This window comes from Artemia franciscana, chromosome 3, assembly GCF_032884065.1.
Source record: "Artemia franciscana chromosome 3, ASM3288406v1, whole genome shotgun sequence".
Classification (NCBI taxonomy): Eukaryota; Metazoa; Arthropoda; class Branchiopoda; order Anostraca; family Artemiidae; genus Artemia; species Artemia franciscana.
Genome location: NC_088865.1, coordinates 7,716,792 through 7,739,213, shown reverse-complemented (window position 1 = coordinate 7,739,213; position 22,422 = coordinate 7,716,792). Strand labels below are relative to the sequence as shown.

The window sequence follows — 22,422 nt, the reverse complement described above, 5'->3', positions numbered from 1 at the left end:
AAAAATCGATCCTTGGACAAGTCGATGGCTTTTCGATCCAATGAACTTTTGTTCATTTTTGTTCATTGTTCATTTTGAGTTGTCGATCCAATGAAATTTCACTAGAACAGATAAAACAGAATTTTAAAACACAGTTGATGATTTTGGTTGGTCAACTATTGCAATTATTGGTACTGAAAACTCGTTGCAGCAACTTGTGGCCACCACATCAGCTCAGAACATCGCTTCTCTATCATCCTTCTTCAAACGATTTGTACATAAATTAAGGAATGTATAAGTATATCTCTGAATGTATAACTGTAAATTTTGAAAAATGTTTAACAGTATCTACTGACAGTCTGTCTGAAACACCAGAAAGTAGATAAAGTAACATGGATATGGAAAACAGATTTAAAAGCAATATCACCGCAGCTTAAAAAAAATTAGAATCGTCATTTTCTTAGCCAGTTATTTTCTTGCGTGTGAACACAACACAGAGCCACTTTCTCAAAGAGCCACATTACGAATTTTATTTATCTTTTTTTTAAGACACTTTGAAGACATGATTAAAAAATTCAAAATTTTGAAACTGAAATTCTTTGAAATACAGGTTTTGAAGTACAAAATTACAAAATTTGGCTACAAAATTTTCTATTTTGAGGCAAACAGGTTCTATGAAATAGGCCAATAAGGGGGCAGGGTGAAGGGTGGGTTTCAATTTTTGAAGAAACCTTTATTTTTAGTAGTTTACGTAGAATCACCCCACCTAGATTTTGAAATGTACCTTTTACACATCTTTATTCAAAAAAATGAAAAGAAATCATTGCCTCCTCCCCTATATTTTGGTGAATCGTTACAAATGGATTTTTCCTTTCCCAAGAATATGTTAATCATCCAAGAGGAATAAACCACGTGCTTTTAGGATCACATTAATTAATAAAAATAAATCGTCCATAACATCTCTTACTAGAAAAAATTCCAATTTTTCCTTTTAGTGTAAATCGCACTTATTTACGAAATTAAAAGGGGACTCATCAAAATCCCACTATTCATCGATTTCTAGTTACTTTCCACGTTTTTTATATAATTTACATATTGTTTTGAAATACCCCTCCCCCCACAAACACAACACTCTGCAGACGTGCCTAGCTTGTAGAGTGCGTTTTGCTATATTAAAAAAAGTTCAAAAGCTTCAACTTTTTTGAAGTATCAACATTTTCTTAACGTTTACTTTCTTTTATCTTATTTATTTTTTACCAGAAAAATGGTTGTTCAGAGTCATATTTGTGCGAATACATTTTCGTGGACTTATCGAACAAGATACAAAATCCACAAGAAGATTCTCATGCTTCTATATTTTAATAGAATTCATCACCTTTTTAACTAGATAAATAAAAAAAAATGTTTTCATAGGATATCCTTCGAAAATCCTAGGGACCATGCATCCACAGAAGAGACCGATCTAAAGTCAAAATAAAGAAATTTAGAATCAAAATAACCATCGAGTAGAATTTAAAAAACTATAAGAAAATTTGCTGTTTAATTCTGTCTTGTTTGGGTATTCATTAGCTCGCTTATAAACAATAAGGGAACGTGTCCACTAAAAAAAATACGGTGAAAAGATGAAAAACATGAAAAAAAACTAAAAACAATCCCTAAATTCCCACGGGAATCCACGAATACGAAGCATAGCCTATAGAGATCCTTGGCAGCATATTTTATATGCCTGTTTCTGAAGAAAGATTCACGACCGTGAAAACCTTGCTTGAAAGACTCCAATGTTTTTGTGATGCACCTATTTTTATCCAGCTATCATTATAGGTCCTGATGAGATCCGAAGAATAAATTTCTTTCAAAGGGACGTCTTAGGTTGTCCAGTTCCTTTGGACAAGGACATTGACGCAATTTCTGAAAAAGGAGTAAGTAGATTATCTATAATCCGTTTTTAAACAACCTTCACTCTTCTGTTTTGATTAGCACCCCCCACTTTGAAAACCAAAAAAAAGATGCATGGGTAGGCTATTTATTAAAAACTTTTTTCAATACTTTGGATGAAGTCAGAATCCAAATAAAGATACAATACAGAAAATTACATGTTCGAATAGAAAATTATTATCTAAAATCAGATCCAACAGACTAGCGTTGCTTTAAAGCCATGCACTCCATACTCATCTTTTTCCCACCCTCTCTTAAAAAGCGAGGTTGTAAAAACTTGGGGGGGGTCATTTGATCGTAATCTCAGGGCTATAGGACCCTTTTTAATGGTCAAAAACTATTAAATGGCAACCGGCCCCTCCCGTGCCCTCATTTGCTACCCCCCCATGGTCAGTTACTCATTGTTCACAGTTATCTACTATCCATAGTTAAATAGAGAGGCAAATCGAATGCACTATGTATGTCTAGCTTATCAAAATAGCTTATCCAAATTACCTAAAAAAAAATCTTGGGGAATCGAGTTCAAATTTTCTAAAACAGTGTGACAGGCAAAAAAGACCTCGAAATTCGACTTTATCTAGTACTCTTCTAGCTATAGTCACCAAGTAAATCGAAAGACACTACGTAAACCCAGTTTATCAAAATGAGACATCGACAATATCTCGGAAAAACGCCATGGGGAATTGAGTTGCAAATATCAATTTTCCCAAAAATGAGGCCTAAAAAACTCTAACAAGCTTTTTGAAAAGCTTGGACTTTAATTTACGGGTCAAATAGACACTATGCAACCCTATGTTGATAACGTCTCGTTAAACTCTCTAAAGGCCAAACCATCATTTGTACTTAACTGAAAACAAAATATATTTCAAATTGTTTCTCAATATTGGAATTCATAATATTGGAAAGTCAAAAATTACTGGGAAAGTTAAAAAAAATAAAATGGACTTTAAATGCACCTAAGGGACCTAATGTACCTAATATGGACATTAGGCACCTAAACGGCCATTGGGTTTCAGGCGTCGTTCTTAAAGATTTGGGACAAATTCAAACTCTAGCGTAAAGAGCGAGGTGTTGAGGAGGAAGCAACCCCCCTGATATACATAATAATTTTTGTTCGTTTTAGTTTTAGTATTTCTATTTCTTTCAGTTGAAAAAGCTCGTCTTTTTATTTAATCACTGGATTGGTACGATCACCCTTGGAAAAAAAAACAAATAAACACGCATCGGTGATCTTTCTTCTGGCAAAAAATAAAAATTCCACATTTTTGTAGATAGGAGCTTGAAACCCCTAAAGCAGGATTCTCTGATACTTTGAATCTGATTGTGTGATTTTCATTAAGATTCTTTGACTTTAGGGGGTTCAACTTTTTCGAAAATCAGGCTAATTGTCTCAGGATCGTAGCCTTTGGTGGGTACACTATACTTAATTAAACTTATATGTTCGGAATCAGCATAATAGGCCAATTCTTTAGATATATATATATATATATATATATATATATATATATATATATATATATATATATATATATATATATATATATATATATATATATATATATATATATATATATATATATATATATATATATATATATATATATATATATATATATATATATATATATATATATATATATATATATATATATATATATATGTTCGTATACTGTTAAACAAGGAAAATGAAGCCTCAGGATCCTTCTCCTGCCCTCTCCCTCCCCTCCACCTGTCCAAGAATCCATATATTTTTAGGATCAGTCCAATAATTTAAGATATTTGAAAAATAATCCACCAATTTTTGCAGCTTTTTCGAAGTTATACCCTTCAAAATTCTAGCCTACTCTTGAGATCCTGAAAGAGATTCTTACATGTGTGCCTATAATGGGAAAATATTTTACTTTGTCGAACATTGTGTCAACAATAGGAATTTTTCCACAGACACCTCAGAATGGCCTATTTTTTAGGAAATAGCACCAGAAATGAAGAAACTAAAGCCTTGGGATCCAATGGTTCTCAAGAACGTAGATGTATTCCATGTAAAAATTGGTCCCACTGGAGGTGATAGAGGTTACACAGCAATTACAGGTAAAAAGGCTTCTCTAAAAATATGTGAAGGTGAATCATTTAGCATTAAGTTAAAGTAATATTACGTTCCTAAGCATACTACACTATTTTAAACTTTTCCTTCACCTTGTTTTTATTGCTCAGGAGAAAAAACTGATATGAATTTGATATACTCAAATATTCTCAAATTGTTGCTCAAATTAATTCAGTATAGAGTTCTTAGGTGGGAAATACCATTAAGAGGTTTCGACATCTTTTAGCATCACCCTATATCATACATTATAAATTGTTGGTTTATGTGGCCAAACTGTTTAGAGTTGATTGGTGGTCTTGCCAGAATCTACTGAGCTTGAACAAAAGGTTATAGCCGATCGGTTGGTGTGCAGGACTAGGAACACTTTGTCCAAAGGGTCCGACATCTTTTAGCATCACCCTATATCATACATTATAAATTGTTGGTTTATGTGGCCAAACTGTTTAGAGTTGATTGGGTGGTCTTGCCAGAATCTACTGAGCTTGAACAAAAGGTTATAGCCGATCGGTCGGTGTGCAGGACTTGGAACCCTTTGTCCGAAGGGTCCGACATCTTTTAGCATCACCCTATATCATACATTATAAATTGTTGGTTTATGTGGCCAAACTGTTTAGAGTTAATTGGGTGGTCTTGCCAGAATCTACTGAGCTTGAACAAAAGGTTATAGCCGATCGGTCGGTGTGCAGGACTAGGAACCCTTTGTCCGAAGGGTCCGACATCTTTTAGCATCACCCTATATCATACATTATAAATTGTTGGTTTATGTGGCCAAACTGTTTAGAGTTGATTGGTGGTCTTGCCAGAATCTACTGAGCTTGAACAAAAGGTTATAGCCGATCGGTTGGTGTGCAGGACTAGGAACCCTTTGTCCGAAGGGCGAGAGTTTGAATCCTAGTGTATTCAATTATTTGGTTTGGGACGGGGGTCAGTGGTTTGAATCTGTAAACTTAGCCTGAGTCGACCCAGCTCTAAATGGGTACCGGGAGAAATCTGGGGAATGTAAGCAGGAAAAGTGTGCGAAAGCACAGGATGGCTGGCTCCTATCCCCCCATTGCACTTCCTGGCTAAAGGGCCTTGAGATGGATATCAACACCGCTGGTTTTGGCTTCAAGGATCTAGTGCCGTATCAATTACCAACAAAAGGTACGAATAAACAACTAAAACTAAAAGCCAACTCCCGTTTTGAGTCAGAGATAAAGATACTTAGTCCTCGTCTGGGGTGGGAGGATGTCATAAAGAAAGATTTACATGAAATAGGAACTTCTTGGGAGGGTGTAAAGAGGGAGGCTTTGAATAGATTCAGATGGAGGAGGAGCATGTGTAGCTGTATTGGCCTCAGGTGGCTTGGTGCTGCGGTGATTTGTTAATAGTAGTAGTAGTAATGAAACTTGCATCATTCGGAAGTGTGATTTTTAGATTTGACAGAGCAGAATTTTCTTTTTAAAGTTCAGATAAGGACAGTCCTTAAGAATGTTCTAGCATACCTGCTTAGAACAAGTTTAAAATCAGCTCAAAAGAAGTATAGTTTGAATAATTTGACAACGTTGGGAGTTCCCTGTTGTGCTAACCACCTGGATTGAAGACCTTACCAACAAATGATGCATATTATTTATACTGCATGTGGATTTAATAGACAATGTTTTGTTTAACAATTAGTAAGAGTTCTTACGTTTTTTTTATGATTTTTAAGGTATCAGGAAGAGTTTCAGGAAGATATATTAGGTTTTTTAGAAGAATTGTCTAAGGATGATTTTAGACCGTATATCAGACTATAAGATGTAAGAAAAATAAGTTTGATTGCGCTTCCTAAGGATATATTAAGAGAAAGAAAACTATCAGGAGTCAAATGAAAAACGGGGTGGGTTTGTAAGGGAAGGGAGGAGTTAGTAAGAAAAGATTTAAAAGAAGTTTCGACTTTATAGGAGGGATTAAGCAGTAACTTTCTGAAGTAGAAGGGAAAGAGTAATTTAGCAAAAGTGAACGACGCATTTTTTGACTTTGGTCTCTTCCAAAAAAACATACACAAGCTATTGACATTCAACCGGTCATTTTTTATCATAAAATATTTCCTATCGAATTTAAATGTTTACTCAGACTTTTAATCTTTTCTCTCTGAATGGTATCCTCTGATGGCAATATACACTAGCCATGTTTGTCAAGGAATGTAATTAAAACCCGGTTTCCGGCTGTATAGACAGATTCAGTTTTTGTTTGCTTGCACTCTCCTAGGAGTCGATCGAGATTTCTTGCTCTTTAGATATTGCATTTGGTTGCGATGGGATCCGATTATTTACGGAATTTGATTCTTTTTATAAAAAAAAAGTAGGCTATGTAAGCTGAAGAGTCTATTGGTACTACCTTAGGAGGCGGCGGATATGGCACAATGGTAGCTATAACAAAGCTCCCGGTTTTTTTTTATTATTCAAATTTAGAAGTCTCAATCAGCTGAGATCACATCTTATTCCCGGCAATAGAGCCTTTCTTGAATATACGGTATCTTTTCCTTTTTTGTTCGAATTTGATGTTGAATGCATGACCATTAAACTGAATTCAGCAAAAGCGATTATCTTTGTCAATGATTTTAAGATCGAACCAGGCTAATCTGTCATTTTAAAAGAGAGGAAAAAAGAGAAACACATGAACTAATCCAGCTTTTCTATCCTTACTTTTAACTGTTAACGGTACTATAAGTTAGCTGCTGTGTCACTTAAAGTTTTTTACCTGAGATTTTTTTTTTTTTTTTTTTTTTTTTTTTTTTTTTTTTTTTTTTTAAGGACAACTTTTGCCTTAAAGATATCTCCCAGTTCAAGAGCAGTTTTCTTAGTAGCTAAGATTCTGAGGTGGACTTTAGGCTGAAAAAAAATTATCTTAAAAATGAAAAGAAAGAAAACGTAGATGATAGTCTGGATAAAAAATAAACATTATGAAGCGTATAACTTATGTGTTCATGACAGTGTATATTTAATATGTGTAGGTCATATCGTCCTCCAGTAGAAGAGAGAGAGTGGATCCCTCCCCCTACTGAAGAGCTGAAATCTACAAAATAATCAATATTTTCAGGCATCAAGCGATCTATCACAGGCCCAAAGCCTTCTCCTCTACGCATCTACTTCAAAGACTTTTCAATTTGAGCAATAACTGAATATTTTAATGTTTCAGGTAATCCCTCGTGGGGACTAGCTTTCTACGTGAACGATTATCTAATACCCGAACTTGTACTAGAAAGAGGGAAGACCTATACTTTCGTAGTTGAAACAGGTAAGACAATGTTAAATTAACTTACTTTACACGCTAAGCTCCTGGGCCCAAACAACTGCTACCAGTGCTGCTAGCTAGCGCCAAACAACTGTTAACAGTATTTGTTAAACATTAATTGTCTAATATCTAAAAAAAAAGACTGATAAATAAATAATTAATGATCAATTCGATACGTTTACGGAGCTTTATTTTTTAACCTGGGAGTGACATAGCCAGCATACATCTTTGAGAAATGTTTAGCAAAGATTTGGGAATGTTTGTTCAAAGATTTGAGTCCCTTCCATAAGCCATCGAATGTACACTTCTGACTTCTTGTGGGATGACTTTTTCGGAACTATGCAGCATTGTCGATTCAATGATTTTACCTTCGGGTTCGATACATACATTGAAACATCATATGCCTGGATAATTTCTTAGTTACCTAATCTTACAGAGGCTCAATGAGCAATATTTAAGTTAATTAAAATTAAGGATGCATCTAGATCAGTATCTCTCCTCATTTTCATTACCTTTGACCTTAGTTCTTCCGGAGCCATTAGTGGCGCATAAGACGTTGACGAAGCCTCTCAACTCGTCCTGAAGCGATGCTGAAACGGTGACATATTCCCATCAAGATAATAATGAAGTATTTACTGAAAACAAATTACGTTTTAAATGTTTTTACTTTTTTGCTTCAATAAATATAAAATTATCACAACTTTAAGTAATAAATATCAGTATATGACAATCCAAGGTCATATGTATTTTTTCAGTAAAGCGAAATTTATGTTCTAGTCTTGATGATTCATGAGGGTTATCAGCCCAACTCATGTTAATTTTTGCTCCTTTTGAGTTTGACTCAGCTATTTGTTGTAATTTCTGTTTGTTTTAAGTTTTACTTATTCAATGATAGTGATTTGTGGTAGTTTTACGCTTGAAAAATTATTTGACTTTATTTCTGCTCAGTTTTGGCTTAATAGAGCTTTTTACTTAACTTGGAAAAACTTGTTATGTGGAAAAAGCATTTTCAAATCAACTTCTGTTGGCTTTTTATTGACACAGTTTTTTTCGTGGGAAATAAAAACTGAAAAATAAAATTTTATATCATTCGCAAAAGATTACATCTTATCTAAGCTTTAGTATACATAATCTTTTTGATACTTATATTCTTGTCATTTATTTAAATTCTAAGAGCAGAAGCAGCAAAAGCAGTTGCCCCGAAGTTTCAACTTAAGACCCCCGACCGTTCTCGATATATTGCTGACGTGTCTTATTAGCAACCATATACACAATGCCTTTTGATTTAGTTTAAAGCAACATTTAGTTTTAAAGCATAATTCGCCAATTAAATATGCTGAACAAAATGGCTGTTTCAAAATTTGACTCGATGCGCTTAGAAAATAAATGGGCTTGAGAGAAGGGCTGATTACCCTCCAATCTTCGTTTACTCTTAAAAAGGGCATCATAATTTTTAATTTTGAATTGACTTAGTTCTTTTGAAATTTTAAGATACTTCTAGCTATTATAGAGTGGTGCTGCCTATAATATTGATTATATGCCCTTTGAAAACCTGCATGCATAAAGTTTTTTCGTTTAACTGAAGCTCCTCCTAAGCTTTCCCAAAAAGTTTCACCTTGATACCTCAAGCGTCATTAGTCACAGTAACTGTAGTGGTAGTATTAAAGGTATACACATAGAGCCTTCTGGCTAGTTCAAAATCCCCCCCCCACCTCCAACTTAATCTTAAAGATCTAACTTTATAATATCAGTTGTTCTTCAAATATTGCTTTGTCACCTTTTTGAAAGTCAACATGCTCATAGTATGTTATGATTTAGTTAAACATCCGCCTAAATATTCCTTAAAAGCTTCACCTTAATACCCTTAGCTTCCACAGTAGCAGTTTGGCAACCTACGTGGGCATAGTCTGTTTCGAATTAGTTCCATACAGTTTCTATACATCCTAAATTTCACCCTAACATCCTCAGTTTTAATAGTAGTAGTAGTAGCAATAGTAGTAGTAGTAGTAGTAGTAGTGGCAGCAGTAGTAGTAGTGATAGTAGTAGAAGTAGTGGCAGTTGTAGTAGTAGTAGTGGTAGTAATAATAATAGCAGTAGTAGTATTATAATTAATTGTAATAGCCTAAGCTTCAGTGGCAGTAGTTGTAATAGATGTCGTAATAATATTAACAGCAGTAGTTTGACTCATTCTCTTAACTCTACTTTTTAAAACACTGAAAAACTTTAGAGTAAAGAGCGGGACGTTGAGGAGGAAAATCCCCTTACATACACGGAGTAATTTCTGTTCGTTTTAAGTTTTAATGTCGCTCCTTACTTTCAGTTAAAAAAACTTGTTTTTTTATTTAATTTCTGAACGTTTTTGAATGAATGCATGTTTTGATTTTGGCTCTCCGCACATAAACAATTAAAACAAAATGTGCATATTAATTTTTTTGGCTAAATGGCTTTCTCATAGTTTTAATCGAAATATTTTGAGAAAAAAGGTGCGGGGGAGGAGGCATAGTTGCCCTCCAGTTTTTTGATTACTTAAAAAGGCAAACAGAACTTTTGATTTTTTACGAACGTTTTCATTAGTAAAGAATATACATAACTTAAGTGTTAACTTACGTAACGAACTTCTATATTTTTATATTTTTATTACGTGTATGAGGGGGTTCACCCCTCGTCAGTACCTCGCTCTTTATACTAAAGCATAAATTTTGTCCCAATTCCTTAAGAATGACCTCTGAATCACAAAGGCCGTAGAATAAATAGTTGAAATTACTAAAAATACTTTAGCGTAAAGAGCGAGGTATTACGAGGAGGTGAACACCCTCATATGCGTAATAATTTCTGTTCCTTTTAAGCTTTAATGCTGCTCCTTACTTTCAGTTGATAAAACTTTTCATATTTATTTTTTCATTGTTTTTTTAGATAATGCTAAAAATCCTGCGCTCCCTTCATTGAAATTCTCTTCCCCCATGGCAAATTTCTCCATGGAAAGATCTTCCCACGAAACCCCCCCCCCCCACTTCTCCCCCCCCAAACCAAAAAAAATCCCCCTGAAAACGTCTGTATACATCCCAGTAACCATTACTATATGTGTAAACACTGGTCAAAGTTTGTAAGTTGTAGCCCCTCCCACAGGGACTGTGGGGTAGTAAGTCGTCCCGAAAGACATAATTATTAGGTTTTTAGACTATGGTGAAGAAAATAGCTATCTCAGAATCTTGATACGGTAACATTGGGGAAAAAATGAGCGTGGGAGGGGGCCTAGATGCCCTCCAATTGTTTTGATCACTTAAAAGGACACTAAAACTTTTAATTCCCTTTAGAATGAGCCCTCTTGCAATATTCTAGGACCACTGGGTCGATACGATCACCCCTGGGGAAAAGAAAAAAAAAACAAAGAAATAAACAAACAAATTAACACGCACCCGTGATCGGTCTTCTGGCAAAAAATACCGATAATCACGTTTTTGTAGATAGGAGCTTGAAACTTCTACAGTGAGGTTCTCTGATACGCTGAAGGCGATAGTGTGATTTTCGTTAAGACTCTAAGCCTTTTAGGGGGTGTTTCCCCCTATTTTCTCAAATAAGGTAAATTTTCTCAGGCTCGTAGCTCTTGATGGGCAAGACTAAACTTGATGAAACTTATATATTTAAATCAGCATTAAAATACTATTATTTTGATGTAACTATTAGTATCAAAATTCTATTTTTGGAGTTTCGGTTACTATTGAGCCGGGTCACTCCTTACTACAGTTCGTTACCACGAACTGTTTGAAAGTTCAAACATGCATACCGTTTTCAATTACATATACTATGTCTAAACAATGAACGTTACAGCCCTTATCCTGAGGGCTGCAGTGAGGTTGACAGCCCCAAAGACATAATTACTGGACCTTCCAACAAGGTTGAACAAAATAGATCTCTTGAAATTTTTATCGGACATGTTTAGAGGAATGATAGGCTTGGGGGAAAAGGGGGGGGGGGTAATTACCCCCCATTTATTTTTTACCTTTAAAAAGGGCACTAAGAATTCCGACTTCCAATCAAATGAGCTCCGTCCGATTCAAAGCTTATACGACCACCTGTTCCATAAAAACCTTATGTGCCCCGGGGCATAGCTTATAACCCTTGTCCATAAACTCTGGGGGATTATATCCATCCTTAAGACATTTTTATATGATATTAGGACCATTGGTAACAATATGACTATCTCACAATTTCAATTCAATGCGTTTCATGAAAAGAGGATGTACGGGTGGACGGGGGGGGGCTAGTTGTTCTCCATCATGTTTGACTTTTAAAGGGAACTAGAACATTAAATTTCCAATCAAATGAGCTTCTTCTAAAGTTCAAACGACGATCCCTTCCAAAAAACCTTAAATACCCCTTGGTCATAAGTTACAACCCTTACCCCTAGACTCTGGGGGATTTTGTCAACCCCAAATACCTTGTTCTAAGATCTTTGGACTATTTTTAAAATAATGGCTATCTCAAAATTACTATCGGAAGCACCTGCGAATAATACAACGTGGGGGTTGGCTTCCTCCGATCACTTCGACCCATAAAAAGGGCACTAGAACATATGATTTCCAATCCAACGAGCCCATTCCGGAGTTAATACACCCAAGCCTCCCTCCCCACCTAAAAAGAAAATCTTTGAACTACAAGCAAAACCTAAGCCCCATCAGAATTAGTGCAATAAGGGTGGATAAGGGATTTTACAACCTGGGAAGTTTTTACCGATATTGCAGAAAAGCTTCTGACTTGTCTTAATCCATGAATAAAATGACTAAAAGATGTCATGCCGCTCATTCCTTTTTTAGTAGATGAAAAACGAGTAGAAGTGATCAGCCGCGCACCCTCCTTCCTAAACAACAGCCATTTTGAGCCCATTCTCGTGTTATTGCAGTCAATGTAGCAATATATAAAATATTATGTGAATGAATTGCTAATTAGATTTCACGAATAGACTGACTAATGTTAATTGATCAATCTGATTCATGTATTGTCACAGAAAATCCATAGTTTGCAAATTTTCATCCCAATCGGAGCAAGGGAAGCGGAAGAAATATTGCTTCAATACTAAGAGGAATAAAAATAAATATAAGTGTTCTAATTAGCAGTATTCGTCTTAGTCAAATCGTTGCCCAATATCAAGCATCCTTATTATCATTATTCTGCAATAGAAAAAACAATGGCATCAAATAAGTTAGAGTTTAATTGTTATAGACCTATTGTTATTGTTAAAATGCGATCTATTATTATTGTTATTGGTATCCATTGCTAAATAGTTCATTTTAGAGCACTAATCTAGGTGACCTACTTTCCCCCAAGTGGATATTGACTACCTGTTTTTTAGATTGAAATACGAGACATAAGCACTTTATAACTCTGAGTGATAATCTTAGGAGTGCTATACGTAAACACTATGATGAGCATAGAAAGACCTTGAAGATTTAGAAGTGTTTTAAAAGCAAAATTACTTAAATCACTGACTTTTCCTCTCGCGACTGCTTTAAAACTTACTATTAAAGCCACAAAACCCTCTATAATTTCAGGACTTTTTAACACTAGACATGACTTTATCAAAGATAAAATTGGAGTTTCTGCCAAGCTCAGCTAATTCAAAGTGTCCGTGAAGTCTATATATAAACTTTTCGTTAATAGGTAACGATCAGACCAATCCAGCCGAATATCATCCATTTTACATAACAGATAGTGAAGAAGGTGGACTGGGTCAGAATTCAGATGCACAACAAGTGGCATATGCAGGTGTGGCGGTCGTTGATGGACAATATGTACCCACTGCAGGTACGTTTTAAGCTGATTTCATAGACGACAAACCGAAAAGTTAAATAACAAGATGAGTCTTAAAGTCAAAGCTTGCTGACACTCAAATCACAGTCTTGTACTATGGGAATGTTTAAATATACAGTGTCCCTATACGTAAGGACTTTAGAAACACAACTCCCAAACACCTTCAAACATCATTTTTTTTGTTGCTTCATCAAGAAAAAAAGGAAATTCGGGCTTTCAAAATTAAAAGTCCGAAATCTGTGTTTGAAATTATCTCCCTATCTATCTGTTATTGGCTTGTTAGAAAAATTACAATTGAAACTGTTAGATTAAAACTACGTAGGGGGATCCTTTACGTCCCTGCCCCCTCTTCTTATCTCAAACTTGTTCATAAATTTATCGGAAAATCCAATGTTGTGGTCGTACTTTGACTTGGTATTTTTTCTGTAATTGTGAGGGAAATAAATGATAACAAATACGCAAATATTTACTTGAAATTGTAGATTTGCAATCTAGAGCAATTCCTAAGTTTTCTGCAGTATTTTGAATGCGTTTAAAAAAAAGGGTTCATAGAAAAGGAGACATTTAACGTTTTTGCAGATGTTGCTAGTCGACAAAGCTAAGAAATTAACTGTATATGACGTATCTAACTCAAAGTATGTTCTTCTAATTTTTTACAAGGAATGTGTTTATTTTGAACGCCAAAGTCAAGACGCAAGATGATAATGAAGAAGGAAAAGAAGTGAGAAAGAACCAGAAAATGTTAAGGTAACTTACAATGAACATAAAAAAAAATCTTTTTCTTTCTACCCACCACTAATATAATATTGGCACTGGCGAAAGAAGATATTGTAAGGATTTGTGCATCCAGAAATTTTGCCTGGGAGGGGAGATTGTTGAGACTAATTTCTTTTTTTTTTTCAATTGACCATGTGAAAACCTTGCAATCCCGGAAATTCTTGGTTTAGGAGCGCCATTGGGAGCATTCCTTGTGAAAAAAGGCCAGAAGGACTATTAAAATTACCTCCGTATGTATTCTGCAATAGGAAGAAAGCGTAAGTCCTTTAGGGGAGATGGGCTATAGCACTCCCCACAGCTCATGCAATCTTTCAGTAATTTGGCAATATTTTTAACTAGAACTGATTCAGGTCTTATTGTAGATGGGATGGCAGTTCATCAACGAGACGGATCAGCTGGAATAACTTACATCATTTGAAAGACTTTTTAAGCTATACAAGCTAAGGTATATTTAGGCTAAACGGCCCAAAAAGGCAAAACGCCAGGATTTAGCTAAATTAAGCTAGCAATCAGATATTACCATATACAGCGGTCTGACTGGCTAGTTCCAATTAGCCTAAAGAGAAAATATTCGCAACATAATTTCATGCCCAAAGATCCCTTCCTTGGACAAAATATGATATTTTATATACTGACATACTGTAGAGAATATTGTTATATACTTATATTTTATTCCTAATATCTATAGTTATTTCTACATTAATCAGAATTAATACTCGGTCAAAATATTACTGCTAGCCAAAATGCCAAGAAGCAAAGTTACTTTAGGCTCTTAAAAATAAAATTGAAAAGATATGGTTGTCCACCAAGGGATTATTTTACTTTATTGCGCTAAAAATGCTTTTTCATAAAAAAATATATAAAATAAGATAAAGGATATATAAAAAACTATAGCTTAAGAGGATTTGCCACTGCTGTGAAAAGACAAGGGTTATACTCAAAGAAACGTTAAGGTGGGTAGACAACGCTTCGAGCATTACAGCCTGTCAATAAGTGTGCTTTTTGACTATCTAGGGTTAAACAAAAGCAAGTCACCCCCGAATGGAGCGGGATGAGGTCATCAGCAAGCATTAGATAGAAATTGAATCTTCACGAAAGGGAGGAAGAGTGAAAGTTTCAACAGACTGAGGGCGAGGGGACTTCGTGCAGCTGTATTGACCTAAAGATAGATGGATATATAATTTTATATAGTTGGATATATAATTTTATTATGGATATATAATTAACATATATCTATATATTATAATTATATATATATAACTGTAATATATATATTATAATTATAATTATATATAATATCAAATATATATAATCAATATATATCTAGGATATATAATTATGGATATATAATTTTATTGTCCGTTCAAAAAACGGTACAAGACCACACACGGAGTAAATAAATAAACACAGAAAACACTACACATTACAAAAACAGCAGGAATAAACGAAAACTTAGATATTATTTACATACATACAAATACCTAAGGATGAATCACAACGGCAAAGCTACTGGTCTCGACTGACCTTAATAATTCTGCCCGACACTTACTAAGAGCTGCAATAGGGTTGGTAATGTCGTGCCGAAGACGCGGCGACGATGCAGCTTTGTCTACGGTCGTGAATTAAGAAGAAATTTAGCGTGCTTGAAAAAAAATGAACTTAGCTTTCTTCTATCATTTGCTCAAAAAATATTCCGAAATGGAGAGATCTCTAAAAATGTGGTGTAACCATAGAATTGCACACTAGGGCTGGAATCTGTCGATTACATTTCTATTGTGTTGATGACAGAGCCACCTACGCATTTTTCACCTTTTCGCCAAGTTTCTCTATCAGGCCAGCGTAAAAACAATACACGACCAAACAGGCCTTCCTAAATAAACAATAGAACCCAACAATATAACTTTGAAATCCCCAAACTAAGCAAAACGATTCCTTGGATTCACTACCTTTCTACAAAATGCAACAACTTCATTTTTGCTGGGATCAAACAGTTCGTGGTAACGAACTGTAGTAAGGAGCGATACGGCTCAATAGTAACCGAAACTCTAAAAAATGGAATTTTGATACCAATAGTCACATCAAAAGAATCGCATTTTAATGCTGATTTTAAATATATAAGTTTCATCAAGATCAGTTATACCCATCAAAAGTTACGAGCCTGAGAAAATTCACACCATTAGATACAGCGTATCAGAGAACCCTATTGTAGAATTTTCAAGCTCCTATCTACAAAAATGTGGAATTTCGCATTTTTTTGCCAGAAGACAGATCACGGATGCGTGTTTATTTGTTTTTTTGTTGTATTTTTTCCCCAGGGGTAATCGTATCGACTGAGTGGTCCTAGAATATCGCGAGAGGGCTCATTCTAACGGAAATTAAAAGTTCTAGTGCCCTTTTTAAGCGAACAAAAAATCGGAGGGCAACTAGGCCCCCTCCCACGCTCATCTTTTCCCAAAAGTCACCGGATCAAAATTCTGAGATGGCCATTTTATTCACCATAGTCGAAAAACTTAATAACTGTGTCTTTAGGGACAACTTACTCCCCCGCAGTCCCCGTTGGAGGGGCTGCAAGTTACAAACTTTGACCTGTGTTTACATATAGTAATGGTTACTGGGAAGTGTACAGACGTTTTCAGGGAATTTTTTTTGGTTTCGGGGAGAGAGTTGAGGGGGGGGGGTGGTTACGTGGTAGGATATTTCCACGGAGGAACTTCTCATGGGGGAACAGAATTTCAATGAAGGGGGCGCAGAATTTTCTAGCATTATTTGAAAAAACAATGAAAAAATAAATATGAAAAGTTTTTTTCAACTGGAAGTAAGGAGCAGCATTAAAACTTAAAACGAACAGAAATTATTACGCATATGAGGGGCTCACCACCTCCTAATACCTCGCTCTTTAGCATTTCGCTCTTTCTCGCAGCATGAAAACTTAAAACGAACAAGCATTTTTCGCCAGAAGGCAGATCACGGATGCGTGTTTATTTGTTTGTTTGTTTTTTTGTTTTTTTTTTCCCCAGGGGTGATCGTATCGACCCAGTGGCCCTAGAGTCTTTCGAGAGGGCTCATTCTAACGGAAATGAAAAGTTCTAGTGTCCTTTTTAAGTGACTAAAAAATTAGAGGGCACCAAGGCCCCCTCCTACGCTAATTTTTTTCCCAAAGTCACCGGATCAAAATTTTGAGATAGCCATTTTGTTCAGCATAGTCGAAAACCATAATAAGTATGTCTTTGGGATGACTTACTCCCCCACAGTTCCCGGAGGAGGGGCTGTAAGTTACAAACTTAGACCAGTGTTTAAATACAGTAATGGTTATTTGGAAATGTACAGACGTTTTTCAGGGGGATTATTTTGGTTTGGGGGGGGGGGGTTGAGGGGAGGGGGGCTATGTGGAAGGATCTTTCTTTGGAGGACTATGTCATGGGGGCAGAGAAATTCAATGAAGGGGGCGCAGGATTTTCTAGAATTATTATAAAAAAAAAACAATGAAAAAATAAATATGAAAAAGTTTTTTCAACTGAAAGTAAGGAGCAGCATTAAAACTTAAAACAAACAGAGATTATTACGCATATGAGGGGTTCATCTCCACCTAAATATCTCACTCTTTACGCTAAAGTATTTTAGTAATTTCAACTATTTATTTTACGGCCTTTCTGGTTCAGGGATCATTCTTAAAAGAGTTAAGACAAAATTTAAGCTATAGTGTAAAGAGCGAGGTATTAGTGAGGGGACTAACCTCCCTCATTTACATAATAAAAATATAAGAATATAAAAGTTCGTTACGTAAGTTAATTCTTAAGTTACGTATATTTTTTACTAATAAAAACGTTCGTTAAAAATTAAAAGTTCTAGTTGCCTTTTTAAGTAACCAAAAATTGGAGGGCAACTAGGCCTCCTTCCCACCCCTTATTTCTCAAAATCGTCTGATCAAAACTAAGAGAAAGCCATTTAGCCAAAAAAAAGAATTAATATGCAAATTTCATTTTAATAATTTATGTTCGGAGAGCCAAAATCAAACATGCATTAATTCAAAAACGTTCAGAAGTTAAATAAAAAAAACTAGTTTTTTTTTAAGTAAGGAAAGACATTAAAATTCAAAAAGAACAGAAATTGCTCCGTGTATGAAAGGGACTGTTCCCTTCTCAACGCCCCGCTCTTTATGCTAATGTTTTTTTACTGTTTAATAAAGTAGAATTGAGAGAAAGAGTCAAATTTTAGCGTAAAGAGCGGGGCGTTGAGAAGGGAACAGCCCCTTTCATACACGGAGTAATTTCTGTTCGTTTTAAATTTTAATGTGGTTCCTTACTTTCAGTTAAAAAAACTAGTTTTTTTTATTTAATTAAACGTAAGACTGATCTGTTTATAGCACGGATTATATCAATTTTTTTCAATTCCAGAAAGGCAACAGCTCGCGTTTAGAATAACATGCGCATGACTCAACAGCGGTAGACTTAATCAACGGAAGATAAAACTCATTTTTACCGATTTTTAGCTCTCAAGGTCGGTGTTATTATACAACGGTGGTGAAGTAATAGCACCTTTTCACATTTCTTTCCTCACTGGTATTGACTTTCGCAGGACAATCAACCCACAGCTAGAAGGTGCTTTAACTTGGACAGAGAGTTTTCTATACATATTGCGAAAATGCAGAATAACCTGCCGGTCAGCACCACGTTTATACACCGAAATTAATAGCTGAGCGGGTAATCCGGAGTCGAATCCTCAAGAATTAAAGACACATACTATTTTTAAAAACCAGTTATATAATATACACTTTCCTTGTAGTTAATTTTTTAATGATTGTGTTATTTTTTTCATTAAATACTTTCTTCATATATTTTCGTATTCATTTACTTCAAAATAGGAAGCTAATTTTCTTTAGATCTTTCGATTCTTAAGTTAAAACTGGTTATAATTACCAGATAAATGTTTAGATAGTTACGTTTTATATTTCAATTCTACGTTTCCCAAGATTCCTTCAGGCTTAGGTAGATCCTTCACCGTACCTGCAGGCATGTCAACAACTATACGTCTTTCATTTCAGCCGGGCGCCATTGTAGATATGTTGTTGGACCCAACTCAAAACCAGAGTTATACAGCCGATTTGAAGATTATTTCAAAACTCTGACCTTAGAATGTAAAGATGGCAATCCTCATTATTTAACATTTACAGTTCCTGCTAATGCACCGGATGAATTGTATTATCAGGTGAGCTTTTTTTACATATATATATATATATATATATATATATATATATATATATATATATATATATATATATATATATATATATATATATATATATATATATATATATATATATATATGTATATATAAAGTTTTAGTTTTAGTGTCTTTAATATTTGTATTTTTTTCCAAATATCAAATTGTTAATTTTTATTATATAATGAAAAAAGAAATCACCAATGCAAAAGCACAAGCAGAGAAATAAACACACATCATAAAAAAATTTAACCATATAAACAAAAAAGAAAGAAAGAAGGAGAAAGATCCTCAAAGACATAGTTGTTTGATTTTTTCGACTATGCTGAAGAAAGTAGCTTTTTCAAAATTTTGATCTGGTGACTTTGGGGAAAAAATGAGCGTGTGAGGGGGCTAGCTGCCCTCCTATTCTGCTTATCACTTAAAAAAGGCGCTAAAACTTCTTATTCCCGGTCAAATGAGGCCTCTCTCGATCTTCTACGATCTCTGACTCGATATGATCACCCCTGGGAAAAAAAATGAACACGCATCCGTGATCTTCCTTCTGGCAAAAAATGCGAAATTCTACATTTTTGTACGTAGGAGCCTGAAACCTCTACAACAGGGTTCTCTGGTATGTTAAATCTGATAGGAGTGATTGTTATGAAGATCAGTCGATGTTTTGGGGGTTTTTCCTCCCTTTTTCAAAAATTGGGCAAATCTTCTGAGGCTCGTAACTTTTTATGGTTACCATTAAATTAAATGAATTTTACATATTTTGAATGAGCACCAAAATTAGATTCTGTTGATGTATCTATTGTTTTCAAGACTCTGTTCCTTAGGGTTTTAGTTACTATTGAGCCGCATAGCTCCTTACTTACAGTTCGTTACCATGAACCGTTTGATTAGATACTAAATACTTGAGAGTAAATGAGAGATCATCTACAAATTTGAGCCGTTCATCGAAATTTGTTGGTAGAAAGTCAATATGACATATAAAGATAAAGCTGGCAAGTTTGACCTCCTATGGGACTCTGTATATTGGCTTTGTCCATTATGAGGCAGTGTCCCCTTTAAACAGTGGGAGCACACAATGTGTTCATTTTTCCAGAAAAGTTAGAACTGAATCTCACGTATATACACATTTTCATTGAACAAACATTCTTGAAATTATACATAATTTCAACAAATTATATTCATTTGCAACACTGGGGATCTCATACCAGTACGCATGCATTTTAACAAATATTGTGCCATGAAGAATATAGACAACGATTTTTGTGATACTTTGGGAGGGGAGGGGAGCGTTACTTTTCTTGAAGAAAGAAAAAACTTTTATAATAAAAATCTCCAAGGTACTAGGATTTATGCTGAGATTTCTCTGTAAGCGATAATTAATCACCATTTTTCTATCTTCGAGAATTATCGTAAGTTAAAAGCCAGCCTGTACAAAGTAGGCCCAGAGCCGGTCAAGGGGAGGGACGACCGGGGCAAGCTCGTCCAAGAGCATTGGCTTGGGGACACCACGTCTGAGACTTTTTTATTTATATATTAGTCGGATGGATGGCGCCGTAACTAATTTTACCCAGGCATCACCAACCCTAGGAACGGCCCTGAGTAGGCCTAAGTTAGCTTGGAAAAAGCCTGTTTGGTCAAGCGGGATAGTTAACTTTAAGATTGTAGGCCTAATCATGCGGCTTTGGTAAAACGAAGTTGTCAAGTGCTAGATGGCGTTGATGATTTTTATTTTCGACTTTAGTGCCGAACTTAACTTAATTTATGTGACTAGAGACTAGCTTTATGTTAATATCAACAGAAGTATTAACACAAGTTTTAGCAATTTCTGATGACGACAAAGAAGTCAGGAACACATCCAAACAGCAATGAACTCGTCAAGGGTAAGTTGGTCGATAGAAAAAACTCCCAAGGATAAAATTTTTCAGTTACGACTGGGAAAATTGTCAAAAAGTCATCTTGTTGATATACCGTCTCAAATAAAAGGTCTTATTGATACTATATATGTAAGAACCCTGAATTTTGCTTCTATTTATGACCCTGTTTTACATTTTTTCCTTCCTAAGTGTTTTTTTTTCTTTTTCATTTTTTTTTACTCCACAGTATCGTTTTTACTTTTTGTGGGTAATAATTTAAAATTTTTCTAAAGTTCCAAATTTTATTACACATTGCTTCACGCTTATCTCTAAATATTTTGCTCAGTCCATAACTCCCTTCTGGGTATTAATATATATAGCAGCTTCAGAAGAAAGTAACTGCCATTTGTCTTCCAAAATTGTTTAACTCATGTAAGCTATGTTTACTAACTTTAAAATTTTCTATTTTATTTGACCACCTTCATCAACAATTGTTAGTTGAATGACAGGCGTTCTCGCCAAAATATAAGTAACGCAAGAATTCGGATCTTTTTATTGTTTTTTTTTAGCCTTTCTCTTATTTCGATATTGACGGCTATGGATCGTTTAGGCTTTATTCTTTAGGCTCTATTAATTTAGGCTATATTACCTTTCAAATCAAATACTGCTTCCGCAAATCTTTTTTTATGGTAGAAAGACAATAGAAATCTTAATATAATTTATTACTACCAGTACTTTAATTGAATTTTGCTCGAATTAATTGATTAAATAAATTAATGGATTAATTAATTGAATTAATTGATTAAATAAATTAATTGATTAATTAATTGAATTAATTGATGAAATAAATAAATAGCATAATATTCAAAGCAACTAATCATTACAACTGCTTTTAATTCTAGTGTTACACTCACACATCCCTTGGATGGAAGATTCATATAGTTGACGACCACAGTGGACATCATCAGTTCACGGGTCACGCCGGAGCCGAAAGAGCAGCTCAGCACAGTGGTGCCTCCTCTCTCTGCCTAAGTTCTATAATTTTTCTAATATTCGTTCGGATGTGGTGTTAACATTTTTAAAACTCCCTAAACTAGACACAGATTTTGAAAGTGACACAGGGACATATATTATTTGGCAATATTGGATTATGGTGTTTGAATAGTCACGGTCCGTTTATCAGTTTATATTAATGCTGTGAAAATTATTCAAGCTTTATTTTTATTGTTAATAAAATTCTTTTTTTTTTCTAATTAGAGTGCTTTATACTTGGTAGATTCCTTTTACGATCAAAGTCATCCCCGACTGTGGCTCTTATAAATTTTGCTTAGACGAGGTTTTGCATTCTTCTCCTTAGCCATTACAAAGAAGTGGTGACGTATTCCTCTCCCTCCCCCCGTTCAAAAATTTTACACCAAGTAACAGTTAACACAATTTTGTTTAATGCTTATCCAAATATCTACGTAGCCTGAGAGGATCAGTGAGAGAAATTTGTTT

The 22,422-nt window shown here is 34.9% G+C and overlaps 1 protein-coding gene across 2 annotated transcripts in view; it reads left to right on the top strand.

Annotated features, from left to right (window-relative positions):
• LOC136024828 (protein Skeletor, isoforms B/C-like) overlaps positions 1-22,172 on the top strand; it is a 257,728-nt gene extending 235,556 nt beyond the window's left edge. For both annotated transcript variants that reach the window (XM_065700310.1, XM_065700311.1), the window contains 6 exons: positions 1,801-1,898; positions 3,882-4,002; positions 7,175-7,273; positions 12,929-13,072; positions 18,897-19,060; positions 21,828-22,172. In XM_065700310.1, coding sequence (XP_065556382.1) covers positions 1,801-1,898; positions 3,882-4,002; positions 7,175-7,273; positions 12,929-13,072; positions 18,897-19,060; positions 21,828-21,998 — 797 coding nt within the window. In that variant the 3' untranslated portion in view covers positions 21,999-22,172. The remainder of the gene's footprint in view (positions 1-1,800; positions 1,899-3,881; positions 4,003-7,174; positions 7,274-12,928; positions 13,073-18,896; positions 19,061-21,827) is intronic.
• The last annotated feature ends 250 nt before the right edge of the window (positions 22,173-22,422 follow it).